At 45.6% G+C, this 19599-nt stretch overlaps 1 protein-coding gene across 1 annotated transcript in view; it reads right to left on the bottom strand.

Moving 5' to 3' along the window:
- The window catches only part of LOC137525885 (rac GTPase-activating protein 1-like), a 94693-nt gene that overhangs the window by 7476 nt on the left and 67618 nt on the right, over positions 1–19599 (bottom strand). Inside the window, exons 8-15 of the mRNA XM_068247104.1 lie at positions 17330–17459; positions 16367–16476; positions 14783–14956; positions 12809–12904; positions 12360–12558; positions 4935–5040; positions 927–1059; positions 723–822 (exon numbers count right to left, since the gene is read on the bottom strand). Coding sequence (XP_068103205.1) covers positions 723–822; positions 927–1059; positions 4935–5040; positions 12360–12558; positions 12809–12904; positions 14783–14956; positions 16367–16476; positions 17330–17459 — 1048 coding nt within the window. The remainder of the gene's footprint in view (positions 1–722; positions 823–926; positions 1060–4934; positions 5041–12359; positions 12559–12808; positions 12905–14782; positions 14957–16366; positions 16477–17329; positions 17460–19599) is intronic.

Here is a 19599-nt window from a genome sequence, read left to right as displayed (position 1 = left end):
TTATTTGGCGTGAGGGGGCCCCTGTAGGTTTGCCAAGTATGAGGCCCAGAAAATTCTGATGGCAGCCCCGCACAGGGGGATGGAGGACAGGAACAGAGAGACAGAAAAAGGGGGAAAGAGGACACAGAGACACCAGGGGACCTATGAGGACACAGGAGGTTCAAGGAAGGCACAAGGGGGACAGAATTGGGGGGGGGGGGGGGGAGAAGGTCCATAAGACGCTCCTGCACCACAGACACACCAGGTCTAGTAAATGATTTTTTCCCTTGGCGTTTGTCCTCTAAACCTAGGTGCGTCTTATAGTCCGGAGCGTCTTATAGTCCGAAAAATACGGTAGATGGTTCGATAATTTCTGACATGTCCGATCTCCCGCTCGATTTGTGATAGCAGTGAATGGAAAAAAAGAAAAACTGGTTGAACTCGATGGACGTATGTCTTTTTTCAACCAAAATAACTATGTAACTATGTAAGATAAGAGGATAGACTGCAGAATCGAGCAGCGAAACGATCGAACGGGAGAATCGTGCGGCAGAAATAAGCCGTGTATGCCCAGCATTAGGCAGGAGGGTCAGAGAGTATACAACGACAGGCATGAGAAAACCAACATTTTAAAATGAACTGAAAACCATTAGGATTTTGGATTTCACACTTTGGAAAGCGCTGCTGTTTTAATTCTTATACAGGAAATGCAATTGAAGTTATGGAACAGAGCTCCTCCCCACCTTGAGCCACAGTGACTGAATCGCAGTTCTGATTCTCTTGGTTGTTGGAGAGGAACTGATTCCAGAATCCGGCGGGCAGCGACAGAAGAAGAGACATCACCTGACCACAAAGACACAACATCGGAATACGGCTTACAATGCACTTCGCAATGGCACCTCCTACTGGGCTGGAGCAGCCAGCCAATCACCAGCAGCGTCACTCACCTTGGCTTGCCTGGGTGTGTCCTGCATGATCATGAGAGGGCCCGGGTCCGGCACAGAGTGCCCCACTATGGTCGGGCCAAAAACGCGAGCCAGATTCATCCTGTCCATCTTACAATCTGGGCTGCGCATCACCCTACAGAAGACAGACAACGGGCTTCACACCAACAGAAAGTCTACATGTGATGGTACTGATGGGAAAAGGCAAACTGTGACCAATAAGCTTTTCTCATCTGTGGCCGACGATGAGAACGTGACCTGGCTCTGAAACAGGAAAATCTGATCTCCTTGAAAACTCCCCAAACACATTCCGGCCATTAAAGGGACACTGAAGTGAAAAAAACCTCATGATATAATGAATTGGTTGTGTAGTATGGATAATTAAGAACATTAGTAGCAAAGAAAATAGTGTCATTTTTATTTTCAGGTATATAGCTTTTTTTGTTTTGTTTAACACAACATTGCATCATTCTCTAATAATTGCAGTTTCCACAATACACTCAGCATTTTAAAGGATTTCACAGAGCAGGCTATTGACCCTTTATCATTTTTCTGCAGAGAAAAGTTCAAACAAAGAACAAACAATGAGAGACCGTTGAGATAAGTACAGTACTTCAAAAGACTGTGCTGTCCACAACTTTATGCAAAAGAGCTTTTTTGAGCTCTGCAACTTTATAGATAAACTGAAGTTTATTAACTCTTCCTGTATTGGAAATGTGACTCAGGTCTGTGCTAATGTTTTATATCTTAGCAGTACTACACATACAAATCATCATAAGATTATTTTCACTTCAAATTCCCTTGAAAGGACAACTGAAGTGAGAGGGATATGGAGGCTGTCATATGCATTTCCTTTCAGGCAATACCAGTTGCCTGGCTGTCCTGCTGATCCTCTGCCTCTAATACTCAGATCAGATGTTTCTGACATAATTGTCAGATCTGACAAGATTAGCTGTATGCTTGTTTCTGGGCCAAATAGATCAGCAGGTCTGCTAGGCAACTAGTATTGTTTAATGGGAAATAAATATGGCAGCCTCCATATACCTCTTGCTACAGTTGTCCTTTATATGAAATCTTAAGTGGAGAGAGAAAAAAAAAAAAAAAAAAGAGTTGATGCTTCCTTACCAGGCCTTCTTCCAGCCCCCCGCAATCTATTAGGTCCCAGGGATGTGCTCACAAGTTAGCTACTCGAATGCCTGATTCTAATGAGGCTTAATTGCCTCAGGTGTGTACATGGGAGACGGGGTTAATTACCCAGATGTCCGCCACTTCTATGCGTATCACACTCTCGCACGCATCCAACGGGACGTGTTCCACAACTCAGTACCGCGCACTTTCTCCTTCGGCCGGATGCGCGCAAGAATGTGATACGCATAGAAGCGGCAGATATCTGGGTAATGAACCAGTCTCCCATGCACACACCTGAGGCAATTAAGCCTCATTTGTGAGCACGTCCCTGTTAGATTCCTCAATGTCCTTCCGGTCCTCACTGCTGTCCACCTTGCGCTGTCCCGGCCGCACGTGCCTCCTTAATCCCGCACCTGTGGCCGGCAGTGTTTTGTGCCTGCACAGTCCGTAAAACTTGCAACTGTGCAGGATGGTAACAGCCATGGTATTTCACGACTGAGCCAGGGGATCACAATGGCAAAATGGAGGAGACCGGGAGGACAGCGAGTGACCTGATAATGGAGGAGACCGGGAGGACAGGGAGTGACCTGATAATGGAGGAGACCGGGAGGACAGCGAGTGACCTGATAATGGAGGAGACCGGGAGGACAGCGAGTGACCTGATAATGGAGGAGACCGGGAGGACAGCGAGTGACCTGATAATGGAGGAGACCGGGAGGACAGCGAGTGACCTGATAATGGAGGAGACCGGGAGGACAGCGAGTGACCTGATAATGGAGGAGACCGGGAGGACAGCGAGTGACCTGATTATGGAGGAGACCGGGAGGACAGCGAGTGACCTGATTATGGAGGAGACCGGGAGGACAGCGAGTGACCTGATAATGGAGGAGACCGGGAGGACAGTGAGTGACCTGATAATGGAGGAGACCGGGAGGACAGCGAGTGACCTGATAGACTGGGCGGGGGGGGGGGGGGGGGGGATTTGAGGCTGGAATATGCCCCTGGTAAGTACATGTCAACTTAACCATCCCTTAAGGTTCCCTTTAAAAGTAATCCTGTAAGGAAGAAGACTGCCCCTGGGGGGAACTTACCCCGGGAGGGAGAAGCCTCTGGATCCTAATGAGGCTTCCCTTGTCCTCTACAGCCTCCTGGATCCAATGATGGCAGCCCCTGAAAAGCATGCTAACATATTTACCTCCCTGCTTCTGCGCAGTACAAGTTTCTCCTTGTGCTCTTCCAGAAATAGCCGAGCCCAGTCAGGTCAGGTGTGAGCCGCCCAAGCAGTAGAGCAGACCCGATCTGGCTCGGCTAATTACGTCAGAGCCCGAGGGGTAGCCTGTATTGTGCCTGCGCAGGAAGGTAAATGATGCCGCGCACTGAAGCCCCTACTGTGACAATTTGAGGGCTGCCGGTGCTGGATCCCTGAGGCTGAAGACGACGGGGGAAGCCTCATTAGGCTCCAGAGGCTTCCCCCTCCCGATGGTAAGAACCCCATAGGGGCACTATTTTTCCTTACAGATTCTCTTCAAGTTGAATTTAGTAAAGAAAGTGTGTTGTGCTCCAGGTCACTCGTAGCGATGATCATAATCTTCTAATTACGATTACGCCAAATTGTGTATATTTCTGCAATTACGCATATACGCAATTACATATTTGTAATTCAATTGACTTTGTATACTCATTCATTACACATGAATTTACGCGTAATTTTGGGCCGACTTTGGTGGTGAATAGCAAAACCCCCATACATGCTATTGCTACCAAAATTGCTACATATGTTAAAGAGAACCAGAGATGAAGCACCCTCTTGTATTTTACCTTATAAATCAGTGGGAACATGACAGTAAACGCCTAACCTGCTCTTTGTTTCATTGTTCTCTGTTTAATCTGACTGTTATCACCTCTGATAAGAATCCCCGACTGAGCACTCAGTCTAGCTTGGCTACGAATGCTTATAGCTGAGTCTGTCTTCTCTGGTGTCTTTTCAAGCCCAAGCCTGCCCCCTTGTGGCTCTGCTATAATGACTCAGCTATAATGATTCCTGAGCAAAGCCAGACTGAATGCTCAGTCCGGGATTCTTATCACAGCTGATAACAGACACTTTTAGCAGTGAGGATGAAACAGAGAGCATGGTAAGTGTTTTCTCTAATGTTCTTACTTATATATATGGTAAAATACATGAGGGTGCTTCATCTCTGGTTCCCTTTAAGAAAAATAGTGGGTACAAGTAAAAAAAAAAAAAAAAACAACAAAAAAAAAAAAACAGTAGTTTGAGAAAATCTATTTTAAATATGCAAAGAAAAATGGTTTTTAAACCCAGAAAAATTCCATTTTAAAAACAATTTTTTTTGCATTTTTAAAAATCGATATTCTCAAAAACGACATGGTCTTTGTGAATAATTGTTTTGTAACTGTCTTGTACCCACTAATCTTCTTAACAGATGTAGCAATTTTGGTAGCAAGAGCATGCAATGGGGGCTTTGCAATTTACCGCCAAAATTGGCACAAAATGACGTGTAAATTACGAGTAAATTCATGCGTAATTACTATTAGGAACAATAAACTATGAAATGAATTACGCTATTCCCCTAAAATGTAGCATTACTATTACGATGCGTAATTGTGTATTATGATGTGTAATAACGCATGAGTGTAATTTCTGCTCATCACTAGTCAGTCGTTGAGAAGTTCCAATTGATGACTAAACTGTAAATCACTTTTGAAACTTTGGTGAAATTCGGTCAGTTTTCAAGCTGCATAAGTTTGCATTAACTCAGAATGAATTGCATCTCATTGACAGTTCCTAACTGACAGTACATAATGAGAAAACACACACACTGTATCCGTGCAGCAGCAGGACCTCCCACAAGGGGGCAGTATTACCTGTACAGGTGCAGGATGAGGAAGGCCAGGGTGTCTCTGTTGGCTGAGGGGAGATCCTGGACAGCTAAGCAAATCTCCGATTTACTGTCACTGTCATTAAGAATATCTACAATAATAAAAAAAAAAATTATACAAGTTTAATAAGCTACTTACCAGAGAACACAATCTTAATTTAATCCAGCTCCGGTTTCCTTTTAAAGATCAAAGTTTTATACAAACCTGGGGCTTCCTCCAGCCACATGTGCACAGATCGCCCCCACGCCGCCGTTCTCAGCCTTCTCGCTCTTCGGTACCGGGTCCCGTAACTACTTCAGCCAGTCGCGGCCAGTCTGACGTAAGAGAAGTGTGCTCTTTGCCGATCTCTCCAGCAGCTTCTGGAGAGATATGTAGAGGGCGCACTTCTCTTTCGCAGACTGCCAAAGAGGGAGAAGACTGAGGACGGTGGCGTGGGAGTGATCTGTGTGCATGGGGCTGGAGGCAGCCCCAGGTATGTATAGAACTTAAAGGGGAACTGAAGTAAGAGGTATACGGAGGCTGCCATATTTATTTCCTTTTAAATCAATACCAGTTGCCTGGCAGCCCTGCTGGTCTATTTCTATGCAGTAGTATCTGAATCACACCAGAAACAAGCATGCAGCTAGTCTTGTCAGATCTGACTTTAAAGTCTGAAACACCTGATCTGCTGCATGCTTGTTCAGGGGCTACGGCTAATAGTATTAGAGGCAGAGGATCAGCAGGGCTGCCAGGCAACGGGTATTGCTTAAAAGGAAATAAACATGGCAGCCTCCATATACCTCTCTCTTCTGTTCCCCTTTAATTTAATCCAGCTCTGGTCTGATCGGAGATGAAAAACTACCTATAACAAGTAACTGGTCTATATATCTTATCTAAAGTTTAGATAGTTTACACAGCTATTCTAGCTGCAAACAGCTTCAACATTTTATGATTATGTATTCCTGAGATACAATGAGAGCGGTCATGTTCTGTTTGTCACATTGTCACAGGCTGAGGGCTGGAGATGCCATCAGCTTGCCTGTGAGTAAATTCAGTCCCCTCTCCTCCTCCCTCCTCCCCTCTGCCTCTGAAATCTCTGGCTAGTAACCTCCTCCTCCTCAGACTGAGCTTCCATAAGCCCTTGCTACAGTGCCAAGGCACTATGAAAAGCTGTGGGCGAGGCTTGTTTAGTTTATAGGCAATTAGAGTATTAAAACAAAATGAAAAAAAGTATTTGGCTTGAGGAATGCCCTATAAACTATATGAAAGGAACACAATTATGCAATGAGTAAAAGTTTCTCGGATCCACTTTAAAGGATACCCCAACTGAAATGTGACATAATGAGATAGACATGTGTATGTACAGTGCCTAGCACACAGATAACTGTGCTGTGTTCCTTTTTTTCTTTCTCTGCCTGAAAGAGTTAAATATCAGGTATGTAAGTGGCTGACTCAGTCCTGACTCAAACAGGAAGTGACTACAGTGTGACCCTCACTGATAAGAAATTCCCCTTTTTTACCTCTTTCTTGCTCTCAGAAGCCATTTTCTGCTAGGAAAGTGTTTTATAGTTGGAATTTCTTATCAGTGAGGGTCACACTGTAGTCACTTCCTGTCTGAGTCAGGACTGAGTCAGCCACTTGCATACCTTATATGTAACTCTTTCAGGCAAAAAAATAAAAAAAGGAACACAGCACAGTTATCTGTGTGCTAGGCACTGTACATACACATGTCTATCTCATTATGTCACATTTCAGTTGGGGTATCCTTTAAATGACAGTGAACAACAAGCACAGCGTTCCCTTTCTTACAAATTTGCCAGAAGCTGCTATGGAGAATATGTGAGTATGTATTGCGGCATCACAACATAATGTATATAGTAGCTTATAATAAAACATTGGTCATTTAACCCTTTAGCAGGAAATTTACTGAAAGTGCTCCAGGCCAATTTTAGCACTTTTTTTTATTACATTTCCCTGCTTCTAATTAGTCATACTGTAATGTGTGTTTATGGCCACTTGACCCTAGTGGCCGTATGAGACAACAGGACTTCTGCTTTCAGTTTCTATATTTTCTGCTAGTAGAGAGAGATCAAAGCATTCCAATAATTTACAGCACAGCAAGTTCTGCCAACTGAGGTCAAAAGCAGAGCACTTATCTCACACGAGATAAGTCTATTGAAGATGGTAATGGGTTAAATTACCAATTTTTTACTTATGAAGTACCCAGCACTTATTCTCATTTAAACCCCCCACCTAATGCTCAAAAAGGTCCTAAGTGCCTAAACGAACCTTGAAACCCTGGCAATCAAGCAACCGATAGTCTATGATTGAGTCTTTGTCTTGGAAAGTCACAATTAATGGTTGTAGCCAAAGTGTTATCTTGAACTGTAATAGGACCTGGGCCTATCACTATAAATACCCCACCTCCCTGATATACTGAAATACACTGGAAGGGTGTATGGGAGTTTATTGGGGACAGGTAATTTAAATATAAAGGAAGTACTGGTGTGATATCCTACTATAAAGGTGTAATAGGCACAATGGTGTTGCTTTGTCGATCCTGTAAGGTCTAAAGCCTCATCTACACGCGTAGATGAGGCTCCGATCTGGTGGCTCGATTAGCCGCCGGATCGACTCTTACACGTCCCCGCGTGTGCCCGCCGCGTCCCCGCTCGCCGCGCCGGATTCGATACCCGCTCGCTCCCGCGCCACAGCGCTCATCTTCCGCTCGATTCCCTGCCATTGTCCCCTCGCGGGCAACGAGCAGGGAATCGGCGGTAGCAAGATCCGACCTGTTGGATCTTATCAATCGAGCCGCATCAGCGGCTCGATTGATAAGCCACATCGCCGCCTCATCCACCCGTGTAGATGAGGCTTAAAATAGTACTAATGCTATATAGGTGATGGAATATAACCACATAACATCACAAATGGTAATTTTGTATACTTTACCAGGGTCCTGTGCCAATTGCCTTTATGGGAGATTCCCATGCAAAAAAAACTTACACCACATAAATGCGTGGCAACATCGATATGGTGTCCGTTCCTGACACTCCAGAGACAGACACTTCCGAGGTATTGCTTGCCCAGTCTGTGGCGCCCTGTCGGTGAAATTTGTTATCCCCCTCTGGTTTTTCTGCTGTGTCCCCCTTCATTTTCCCTGGATCCCCAGTGTAGTGCATGGTATGCATGACTCAGTTATCCAGCACCGGCAGCCCAAATATGAAGCAGAGGGCTGGCTGGCAGGGCCGGTGAGGCCTTTAAGGTAAATGGGGTAAATTGCCCCAGAGCACCCAATTGCTGCCGCACCCTCCAGGTGGTCTACTCCAGACTGCACCCGAGTCCCTGCACAATGGGTCCCGGTGGCTGCTCCGCCTGTGTGCAGTCTTTATTAGAGATGGCCCGAATAATTCGCCTGGCAGGTAGTTTGCGCAGATGTCCGCTACCGAGGCGAGTAGCGAATACATATGGCATTCGACCCACCTCCGATACCTAGGTATTGGGCTAAACTTTGACGCTCTACATAACAGTCAGCAGGCACATCGCAGCCAATCAGGCTGCCCTTACATACGGACCCTTGCCCGCCCCCCCCCCCCTATAAAACCGCTGCAGCGTCGGCCATGTTCTCAGTCTGCTGATGCTGCTGTAGTGAGAGGAAGGGAAAGACATTTTTAGCTAGGGTAAGCGTTAGGCTGTTAGCTTGCTCCTCGCTGAATTTTGTTGCTGAAAGCACCTCACAAAAGCTTTTTTGAGAACAAATATTCTTCTGATTTTTTTTGTGTGTGCGACACTGACATGCATAGATACAGCCCTGTCTGTTGCAGCTGGGCCTTGCTGTACTGCCAGGGCCAGCACACTGTATTACCATTGTATATCTTTCCACTGTATTTGTGATTTAACTTACTAAAGCATAGCTGTCTTTGTGGGCGACACTGCATAGATAGAGCCCACAGACAGTTGCCAGGCCAGCTGGGATTTGTAGTCCCACCACTGGCAGCACACTATTATACCTGTGCATACCTTCCCATTGTATCTGTGTGACAGCACATTATACCAGTGCATACCTTTCCACTGTACCTGTGATTGAACGTACTATACCATAGCTCCCTTTGTGGGCGACACTGCATACAGCCCACAGAGACACAGGGACAGTTAGCTAGGCTGTACTTTATTGCTGAAACCACCCAAAACAAAAACCCTTTTGAGGCCTCATATTCTAATTTTTTTTTTCTTTAATTTTTCTGGTGCATGTACAGTACATGCCTAATTTTTCTGGCACCACTGTGGCTGCTACAACAAAACAAAGGGCATGTACATGTGTCAATTCCCCTTCTTAATCGTTACCTTGCCGCGGTGAAGGGGCTTGCGTATCACAATGAAGCAATGACCTATATGAGTGAGGGGCACACCCAAGATAATAAGGTCGTTGCTTCATTGTGGACAGACCAAATTCGATCAGCTGGACAGTCACTGTTCTGTCATCGTGCTACCTCAGCCCGACGATATGGGCTGGAAAACCACCATGGCCTGCACTCTCGCCATGGTGCGCACCAGTCCAGCATGGCCGTCACAACACAAACAGCTGTTTGCGGTGCGTTACACAGCGAGTTTGGTCTGTCAGTGTGAAGCAGTACACTAATTACACTACCTGATCGATGTATACACATGCAAGATGTTTTCACGCACTTTATGCCTCCAATTTAGGAATGCAATGTGATTTCTGCCCTTTAGGGATTATAATCCTGCTCTGCATCAAATCCGTAATGTTCCCATACTTAACACTGAGGCAGAAAAGCCTCAGAAATCTAAAAAATAAAATAAAATAAAAAAAAAAAAAAATGCTGCAGGAACGAGTTGCGTTTGTGGAAAAAACGAACTGCTCTGGTGTGCACCAGCCCTTTGAGGGTTAATTGCCTAAACCAAAAAATGCAGGTTGAGTTACTTTTCCTCTATCACGCATGGCCCACAGGACGGTTTCCAAAAGTTCTCTGGGCCTTTTTTACAATATTTATACATGCTTTAGTCAGCGTTTGCCCATTGTAAAATCTTTCCCCTCCCTGATTTACATCCTGATATTCATCACATGGCGACATTTTTACTGCTGGCAGGTGATGTCACTGGTAGGAGATGTGGAAAACAGCCATTTCCAACTGCCAAAAATGCATCAAGGTTCCCACAGTGTGATGTCAGCACCCTGGTCCTGACATCACACTGTGGGAGGGGTTTCACTACAAAATCAGCCATACAGAGCCCCCCGGTGATCCGTTTCAGAAAAGATAAAGATTTCTGGTGGGAAAGTGGGTATCAGCTACTGATTGGGATGAAGCTCAATCCTTGGTTACGGTTTCTCTTCAAGTATAAATGCATGGAGCTCGTTACACTAGGAAGACAGTGCCAGGGCCGGTGAGGCGGCCTCACAGGCCGGATTCCTGAGAGATTTCATGCTGAAATCCATCAGGAATCGACCTGTGGTGTAGGGGCCTGATAGATCTCTCAGGTCAGAATCAGAGAGAGATCTGGATCTTGGTCGATCTTCCCATACATGGTCTTAGGTTTCCACCTCTTCTCTAGTTATAGATTAGATCTACACTGTTCCTTTATACGTCTCTCAGACTGGCAAAAAAAAAAAAAAAAAAAGTACACAAAAGGGGCTGTTTAATAGATTGAAATAGTGAACAAATGCCCCAAGCAAGAAACAAAACAACAGCGGAAAAAAGAATTAGCTGGCCAGTGCGGATTTCCCATTAAAAAAAATAAATCAATGTTTCTACGCTAAGTGTGTCCAGCAGCTCTATATCAGAGGAGAAAACACAAAAGAAAGAAAATGTTCTGTTCCCATATTTCCCAGAAACACAGGGGACCCACAGCCAATCTGCTACGGATGAACTACAAGATCCAGCATTTCCTGCCTCCAGGCCAGCTATACTTGTGGTACCCACTATGCACTACAGAGACAGGCGACCAGATTTCTTACCCTCTCATTATAGATTTTTTTTAACCATATTTATATATGCGTGTGTATTTACGGTATATACAGTTTTCCCTCGCTCATAATTTGCTTTTAAAGACTTTTGAAAACAAAGTTTGCTATTAAAAACAGATTGGAGAATAGAGCGACAGGCAGGAAGCAGGCTTGATTTACACACAATATGCGCAAACAGGCTCAGCATGCGCACACAGCAGGCAGGAAAGCAGGCTCGGCATGCGCAGAAGAGCAGGCAGGAATGCAGGCTCGACATGCGCACACAGCAGGCAGGAATGCAGGCTCGACATGCGCACACAGCAGGCAGGAAAGCAGGCTCGACATGCGCACACAGCAGGCAGGAATGCAAGCTCGACATGCGCACACAGCAGACAGGAAAGCAGGCTCAGCAAGCGCACACAGCAGGCAGGAAAGCAGGCTCAGCAAGCACACACAGCAGGCACGAAAGCAGGCTCAGCAAGCGCACACAGCAGGCAGGAAAGCAGGCTCAGCAAGCGCACACAGCAGGCAGGAAAGCAGGCTCAGCAAGCGCACACAGCAGGCAGGAAAGCAGGCTCAGCAAGCGCACACAGCAGGCAGGAATGCAGGCTCGACATGCGCACACAGCAGGCAGGAAAGCAGGCTCGACATGCGCACACAGCAGGCAGGAATGCAGGCTCAACATGCGCACACAGCAGGCAGGAATGCAGGCTCGACATGCGCACACAGCAGGCAGGAATGCAGGCTCGACATGCGCACACAGCAGGCAGGAAAGCAGGCTCGACATGCGCACACAGCAGGCAGGAAAGCAGGCTCAGCAAGCGCACACAGCAGGAAGGAAAGCAGGCTCAGCAAGTGCACACAGCAGGCAGGAAAGCAGGCTCGACATGCGCACACAGCAGGAAGGAAAGCAGGCTCAGCAAGTGCACACAGCAGGCAGGAAAGCAGGCTCGACATGCGCACACAGCAGGCAGGAATGCAAGCTCGACATGCGCACACAGCAGGCAGGAAAGCAGGCTCAGCAAGCGCACACAGCAGGCAGGAATGCAGGCTCGACATGCGCACACAGCAGGCAGGAATGCAAGCTCAGCAAGCGCACACAGCAGGCAGGAAAGCAGGCTCAGCAAGCGCACACAGCAGGCAGGAAAGCAGGCTCAGCAAGCGCACACAGCAGGCAGGAAAGCAGGCTCGGCATGCGCACACAGCAGGCAGGAAAGCAGGCTCGGCATGCGCACAGAGCAGGCAGGAAGCAGGCTCAGCAAGTGCACACAGCAGGCAGGAAAGCAGGCTCAGCAAGCGCACACAGCAGGCAGGAAGCAGGCTCGGCATGTGCACAGAGCAGGCAGGAAGCAGGCTCGCTTGAATACAATAGACAGGAACAAGGCATGCTTATGCATTTAGCAGTACAGCATTGTGGTACCTTCACAGCCTCGAACCTGGATACAAGACCCACCAAGACCCCCACGTACCAGCAGCATCCAGGAACTGGGAGTGGAGGGAGAAGGTCAGGAGAGGCTCATGCAGGGAACGCAGAAAGTCTTTCATGACACTACAGAGGGTATGAACGTCTTCCTTGGCAAGATGATGCGACTTGGCTTTACCACCCAGAAGCCTCTGTTTCAGGTCTCTCACCTCCCGCTCACACCCTGAAATGCGATAGAGGCCTTGCTACAGAGAAAACAAATGAGAGAGAAGTTACTGGCCAACAAAGACGGTCAATCCTCCACACAGTTATTACAAATGGATCACAAGTGAGATGAATGACCACTGGATAATAAAGCAATAAAGACCCACATTAAAGACCAAAACTTCAACACCAGCAACAAAACTCGGGTCCAGGTTTTGGGAAACCAGTAACAGGCCAGCTAAAGAGACTGCTCTGTTACTTTTATAGCAAACAGTATGGAGAGGTTTCTACCTCGTTCAGCCCCCTCTTCTCAATTTCATTCACGCACTGGACCACCAGGCTGGGCACCATGGGGGTTGTGGTGGGGGCAAAGTCTGCCAGAAGACCCTGGTAAAACGAGATAAATTATGGTTATTAAACTACAATTTTTACTTTTCACACAGTTCACTTATAATTTACTGGCTGAAGGGCACTTGCACACTACATGCGATACTGCATGTTGCTAAGATTTTTAAACTGAATCAAAAATCGGATCAGATACAAAAAAAATATCGGAATCGCATGTAGTGTGCAAGAGGCCGAAGCGCTTGTCTAAATGCCTTTTAGCCTTTGAGAACTTTTTAAAAAATGCTCCCATTGACTAACATTAAAATCGCTGTAAAATAGTTTGGTTTTACCGCAATTTTAACCACTTAAGGACCACAGGCTTTCCCTCCCAGCGGCCAAGTTATTTTTTACAATTCAGTACTCTGCAGCTTTATCAGCTCACTGCAGTCATACAACTGCGCACACAGGTTGACACCCCCCCCCCCCTTTTCTGCCCACCAAGAGAGATTTATGTTGGTGGGCTCCGATCGTGCTGCAGCGTGTTTATTTTTTAAAAATACAAATACATTTTTTTTTTTTAATTTACACATCCCTCCCCCCGACAGCCAATCACGGTGGACCTTTCTCCCTACGAGAGTAGATACCGTTTGGAGCCTCTCCAGGGGACAACCGAGTGACACGGCTGTCCCCAAGTACAGCGCTGCTGTTGATCACAGCGCTGTACAATGTAAATAGACGGCAGTTTTGCCATCTAACAGTCTGTAGTGGTGATTGCCGCTGGATGACTGATGACGGAGTGGAGCTCGGTCACTCAAGCAGGGATGCGCCTGCATTGGCAATCCCCTGCAATCTCCGCCCCTAGGACTTGACGCGGTCCTGGGGAAGCTACCTTGCGGCTGCCGATCGGTGTTAGGTGGTTTAAAGTCAATGGGAGCATTTTTTTTTTTTTTTTAATTTATTTTTTTAAAAAAGCTCTCAGAAAGCACTGATGGATAAAAAGTGCTCAGAAAAGTGTGTATAGTGTGTCTGAGCCCTCACGATCTGATTACATTCTTCAGCTGGTACTACCCATATTATGCTCCTTATTAAATGCCGTTTATTGCCTAGTGTTGTGCACATTTGACAAATTGTTTTGTCTTGGTGTTTTTCTACATGACTCCCCTGCATGGGATGCTTTAACGCAACTGCTGTGACTATTTTTCTATAGAACCTCAACAAAATTTTTGAAACTAAAACCAACTCGAAAGAATGTCCTTTATCGTCAAAACATTAACAACTCCACCGCAAAGCTTATGAGAATAGAACACTTAAGAAAGTAAGACCAACTAAACAGACCTAAAAGCAAAAAGGAGACAGGAAGCGTAGTTAGTAGATGGTTGTGAAGAGAGGGGAAGGTATGGTGGATGGACAGTAGTGATGGGCTATAAGTGTGGGTGCATACTGGAGACAGAGGGGGTGACATTTCGAGATGCAAATACTTATACACCTGACCCCCCACTACAAACACCCCCAACTATGTTTTTCCATGAGTTGTGCTGCACGTGAATGCTTTCAGATGGGGGGGGGTCAGAGTGGGATAGGCGAGTAGGGATAAAAGCTTAGAAGGCACGTCACCACTATGCGATTTCTACACAGGATTTTTAAGCGACCATTTCCACGATCTCGCATCGTGGGTACAGTCTTGCGATTACGCACATGTTTGGCAATACACAGCGATAATGAATGTCATGGCGGATCAGATCTTTAAGATCCGATGACTCCGTGTATAGTACAGCGATCGCTTGCCTTCCCGTTCACGCACGTTGTGTGACAACAACGGACGTGAAGATTGATCATGAAGCGCTCGTCAGGGGATGTCGCCGAGATGCATCTTCCTGCGTCAGGTGAGTATTCAGCTAAAATAGGGGGATTCTGGGATTGGTGAGGTTGTCCCATTACCTGCCCTTTCTTCAGCTGTATGCTCTGACGAGGCCACGAGGTAGGAGGGCATTGCGGCGGGCAGTAGTTTTTGCACTCAGGATGTATAAGGATCCGACAGTTCCGGCACTTCAAGGACATTTTACCAAAGCGGGTCTTGTGTCCGCAGGCAGAGCAATGCTCGGCACGGATCATCTGTGGGGAGAGAGTAAAAAAGAAAAACAAAAACAACTTAGCCGAAGGGTAAAGGCAGCAGATGATACCATAACAGCAGGGCTGGGGGAGGAGATGGAGCCATTCACTTAACCATTTACTTACACTGATCAGCCACAATACAGTTCTAGATCCAGGGGCATAACTACAAATCATGCATCCCCCCCCCCCCTTCCCCAGCACAACTTTGAAGGGGGGCACACCCAGTGTTCAAATTCTTTCCCTTGCTTACCATTTTTTTTTTTTTTAACCCTTGATGACCCCCATAGGTTGGGGGTCCAACATGTGTGGCCACCATGATCTTCATACCTACATGTGTAGCCACAAACACACCTGATCTGAAGGATGGAGCCCTTTATCAGAGGGAGTGACGTAGTAGTTGAGGGCCACCCATCATCTCTGGACCCTCCTGCAGCTGCTCGCCTGTTACGCCTCTTGCTGGATCAGTAAATTAGACATAGGCCTGAGCAATGTTAGTGAATTGAGGCCATTATCTTCAGTTACTACACAGTATTGCTTCCTCCTTCACTGACTAAGGGCAGTTTGGTAAAATAATTTAGGTCGGTAAAATACTGCATTCGGCATTTTACATTTTTTTTTTTTTTTACAAACTCACTAAGATTTCCTGCATGTAGTAGACGTTCATAGTGAATTGAAGCAAGTTTCTTCAGTAAACTAAGGCCTGCTCGGTAAATCTAACTTGCCAGCTGTAGAGCAGGTGAGCAGTGAGGCAGGAAGCTGTGAGTCTGTGCCTATGAGTTGGGAGTTTTCTGTGCAGTGCATCCCAAACAACCCTTTAGATGTGCTGCAGCCACTAGGGGGAGCTCTTCTGTATAAGAGAATAGACATTCACATCTAAAGGGGTACAGAAAAGCTTTAGAAAAGATCTCCTTCCACTACTCTGCTGGACTGAAGTCCCGCCCTTCAGGGCATTGGACCAAATCAGTTGAGAAGCAGGGCTGTGTGGCTCTCCCTATTGGCTGTCTGCTACATCTGTCAATGCATGGAGAGAGCGAGTTATTGGCTGGTCAGAGCTGGAGGTAAATACCGAACACTTGCTTGATTTACGGAATGCTTTAATCTTCGCAAATCGCATATTTGACTTTGAGGTAATTTACCACACAAATCAGTCATTGACCTCACTAGTCATTTAGCAAAGTGATCGGTAAAATCAGCTGTTTTCTGAATTACCGGAAGCGGTAAGACTGTGAATTGAGGCCAATATCTTAGCAGTGAGCTAACTGAAGTCAGTCTGTTGAAGCCCAGGTGGCCACAGAGGTACAGCACCAGTCAATCCTTGATCAGCATAGGCCAAGCACCAGATATGAAGGGAGACAATAGGGTTAGTGCACATTAGTGGACACAGGGACAGAACTATTGGCCTCTTCTCACCGTTTTGGAGAAGAAGACGTGCGTCTGTCCCGGAATCTGCACAACTGCATCAGCATCCTGATCCAGCTCCTGCTCGGCCTCATTGATCTGCGGCAGCGGAGAGGGCTGATCTGGGGATTAAAGTGGACCCAAATTAAAAATACAAGATTTCAGAAATAAAATCTATTTTCTAAATTATAATAATAAATAACAGCCTTTTTTCAGCTGCATGATGACAAATATAAAATATTTGACATTTATTGGAGGAACCCCTCCCCTTCCTTATTGCCGGGACAGAATCCGGCAAACTGGTGGAGTAGGTGGTGTCCGGCAATGGAGGAATTGCTAATGGCTGCCACCTGTATAACCCTAGTTATGTAAACTCAGTAACTCTCTAAGGAATATTTAACAGCCCCCCCCCTAGTGTTTCCACCCCTCCCTTTAGATTGTAAGCCTCTGGCAGGGTCCTCCACTCCCTAGTGTAATCTACAGGATCATGTGCTCCTGTCCTATGACAGCCTGTACTTGTATTACTGGGCCTACCTAACCAGCCCATATTGCATGATCATGTATTTTGTACAATTTGTATGTATAACTTTGTTCTATGTGTATAACCCTATGTATGTCATCCTTGTATCATTGTATATATTTATTGTCCAGCGCTGCGTAATATGTTGGCGCTTTATAAATACAATAAATAATAATAATAATAATAATAATAATAAAGAGAAGGGTGAAAAGCATGCACTGAAATGCTCAGAGGCTTGAAGGAGTGTTTATTTATCTTTGTATGTATGTGTCAGAGTGATGCAACTAAATATTTTGAATTAAAAAAAATGTTTGGTTTGGGTCCGCTTTGATGCATAAAATGAGCTGAGAGAAACCCCCAACAATCCCACTAACCCTTCCTAATGCCTAGCACTAACCTCCCCCCCTCCTAATGCCCAACACTGTGTTACTTAGGCGGAGCAGTCATGTACATACCATGCACATTGGACCAGGGGCGGCTCCTCCGGGATCTGCGACGCCCTGCAGGATCGGCTGTGGGCGGGGCTTGGACAAGACCATGTTCCGAGATCAACGCTGATGTTTTTGCAATTACTGGTTCTTTTATCTGAAAATAAGCGTGCAAACAACACTATTAGGCCTTGCAGGTAAATTGGATAGTGGAGACCTGGAACATTAGGGCAGAAAAATAAATAAAAAAAATAGTTAATACCCCTACCTAGTGCAATTAGGAGTGGACAGGCACTTAGAAATGGGCACATCATAAAAAAGTATTAAGTCAAAGATTACACGCTAGGATCAACTGCGGCAGGTGAACATAGAGGCCCATTGTTCTCCCCAGGCTCTTTTAGCTGGGTGCTCCACCCAGCTAGTTTTGGTGACCACCCGGCTGTGATCAGCTCACCACCTCCTATGCTGTAAGCAGAGTTCAGCACAAAAGCACCACCCCTTCATTCTCTCATCTCACCCACCCGGCTATTTTTTCATGCCACCCAGCTGGAAAAAAATTTCTGGGGAGAACACTGTGGCCATACACAATACAATTGATTTCCCATTCTCGATAAAAACGACTGTGTAAGTAAATCAAAAATATACGTGCACGGAAGGTCCCACGCATGCACAGAAGGCACCGACTGACGCAACTGAGCCAGTTACCAGTGCTGATTGCGGCTGAACGGCAGACCGCGGGAGGACAGCGAGTGACTCACATGTGCTTATTGGGCTGGAGGAAGCCCCGGGTAAGTATCAATTCTTTGTATTACGTGGTCTCTGGTTTACTTTAAAAAGGAGTCTGGAGTGAAAATAAACTTATGATATAATACATTGTATGTTTAGTACAGCTAAGAAATAGAACATTAGTAACAAAAAGGTATGAGTCTCATGGTTTCCAGTACAGGAAGAGTTAAGAAACTTCAGTTATCTATGCAAAAGAGCTTCTCTGAGCTCTCCAACCAAACTTGGTTGGCTACAGTGCTATTTTCTGAAGCACTCTTACATCAAAGAAGATTTGACTGCAGAGAAGTTCAAAAGGTCATCAGCTCTGCTCTGTTTCATAGTTTAAAAAGCAGAGTGTAGTTTAGAGTGTGGGGTAAAAAAAAAACAAAAAAAAACTCTTTGCTACTAATGTTATCCTCACTACACATGCAGTTCATTGTATCACAAGTTTGTTTTTTTGCTTCAGTCTCACTTTAAAGGACACCCGAGGTGACGTGTGACATGATGAGATAGACGTGTATGTACAGTGCCTAGCACACAAATAACTAAGCTGTGTTCCTTTTTTTCTTTCTCTGCCTGAAAGAGTTAAGTATCAGGTATGCAAGTGGCTGACTCAGTCCTGACAGGAAGTGACTACAGTGTGAGCCTCACTGATAAGAAATTCCAACTATAAAAAACACTCCTAGCAGAAAATGGCTTCTGAGAGCAGGAATGAGATAAAAAAGGGTAAATGGTTGATAGATTTTAGCTCTGGCATACTTCAATGAATGTGTCTGAGCAAAAACAATAAAACAGTTAAAAAGTAGATTTAAACAAAATAAAACTGGAATATCTTAAATAGTCATTTTTAGGAGAAGGACAGTGGATACAATTGTTTATATCATTAGTTTATTTTCGCTTTGGGTGTCCTTTAAGACTATACCCATTTGTGCTTTTGTGATCTAGTGTGTTCTCTCAGCCTAAGGTAATTTTATAATAAAGATGGAGAGCTCCATGTGACAGCAGACTCTAGAGCTATGGTGGCGAGATGACACGCTATACTAGTAAAACCCCTTTATTTATTTATGTAGAACACAGCAGGGATGGGAAAAAAGGGGAGGAAAGTTTAGTTTAACTTTGCTTTAAAGTCAGCTCCAGTGACTGAGGCGAAACTCTGCGGGCTGGAGAAGCGTCTCGGTCCAGAGGCTCATTTACATTGCGCTCAACGCCTGAGATACGCTCCTTCTAAAACACGATCTAAAGCGGCAGCATCAAATTGCTTTGAAGTCTGGAATCAATTTTTTCGTCTTTCAAAACACATTTCATCAACTTTTTTTTTCCTTGTTAGGAAAAAAAATAAATCTATTTACTCCTATTAAAGCAGCATTCTAAACGGATGGGAAAACCAATCAGAGGCAGCGACGAGTGGCATGATACAGGTCAAATCCTTTTATCCGCAGAACCCCGGCTTACTGACCTGTAATAGGGGATTACAACAAACATTGCTTCCTTATCCATTCTCTGCGCTCAGAAAGCAATGTTCAACGCACAGC

This window comes from Hyperolius riggenbachi, chromosome 7 (assembly GCF_040937935.1).
Source record: "Hyperolius riggenbachi isolate aHypRig1 chromosome 7, aHypRig1.pri, whole genome shotgun sequence".
Classification (NCBI taxonomy): Eukaryota; Metazoa; Chordata; class Amphibia; order Anura; family Hyperoliidae; genus Hyperolius; species Hyperolius riggenbachi.
The sequence above is the reverse complement of the archived record's forward strand: the minus strand, read 5'-3'. Positions and strand labels throughout refer to the sequence as shown.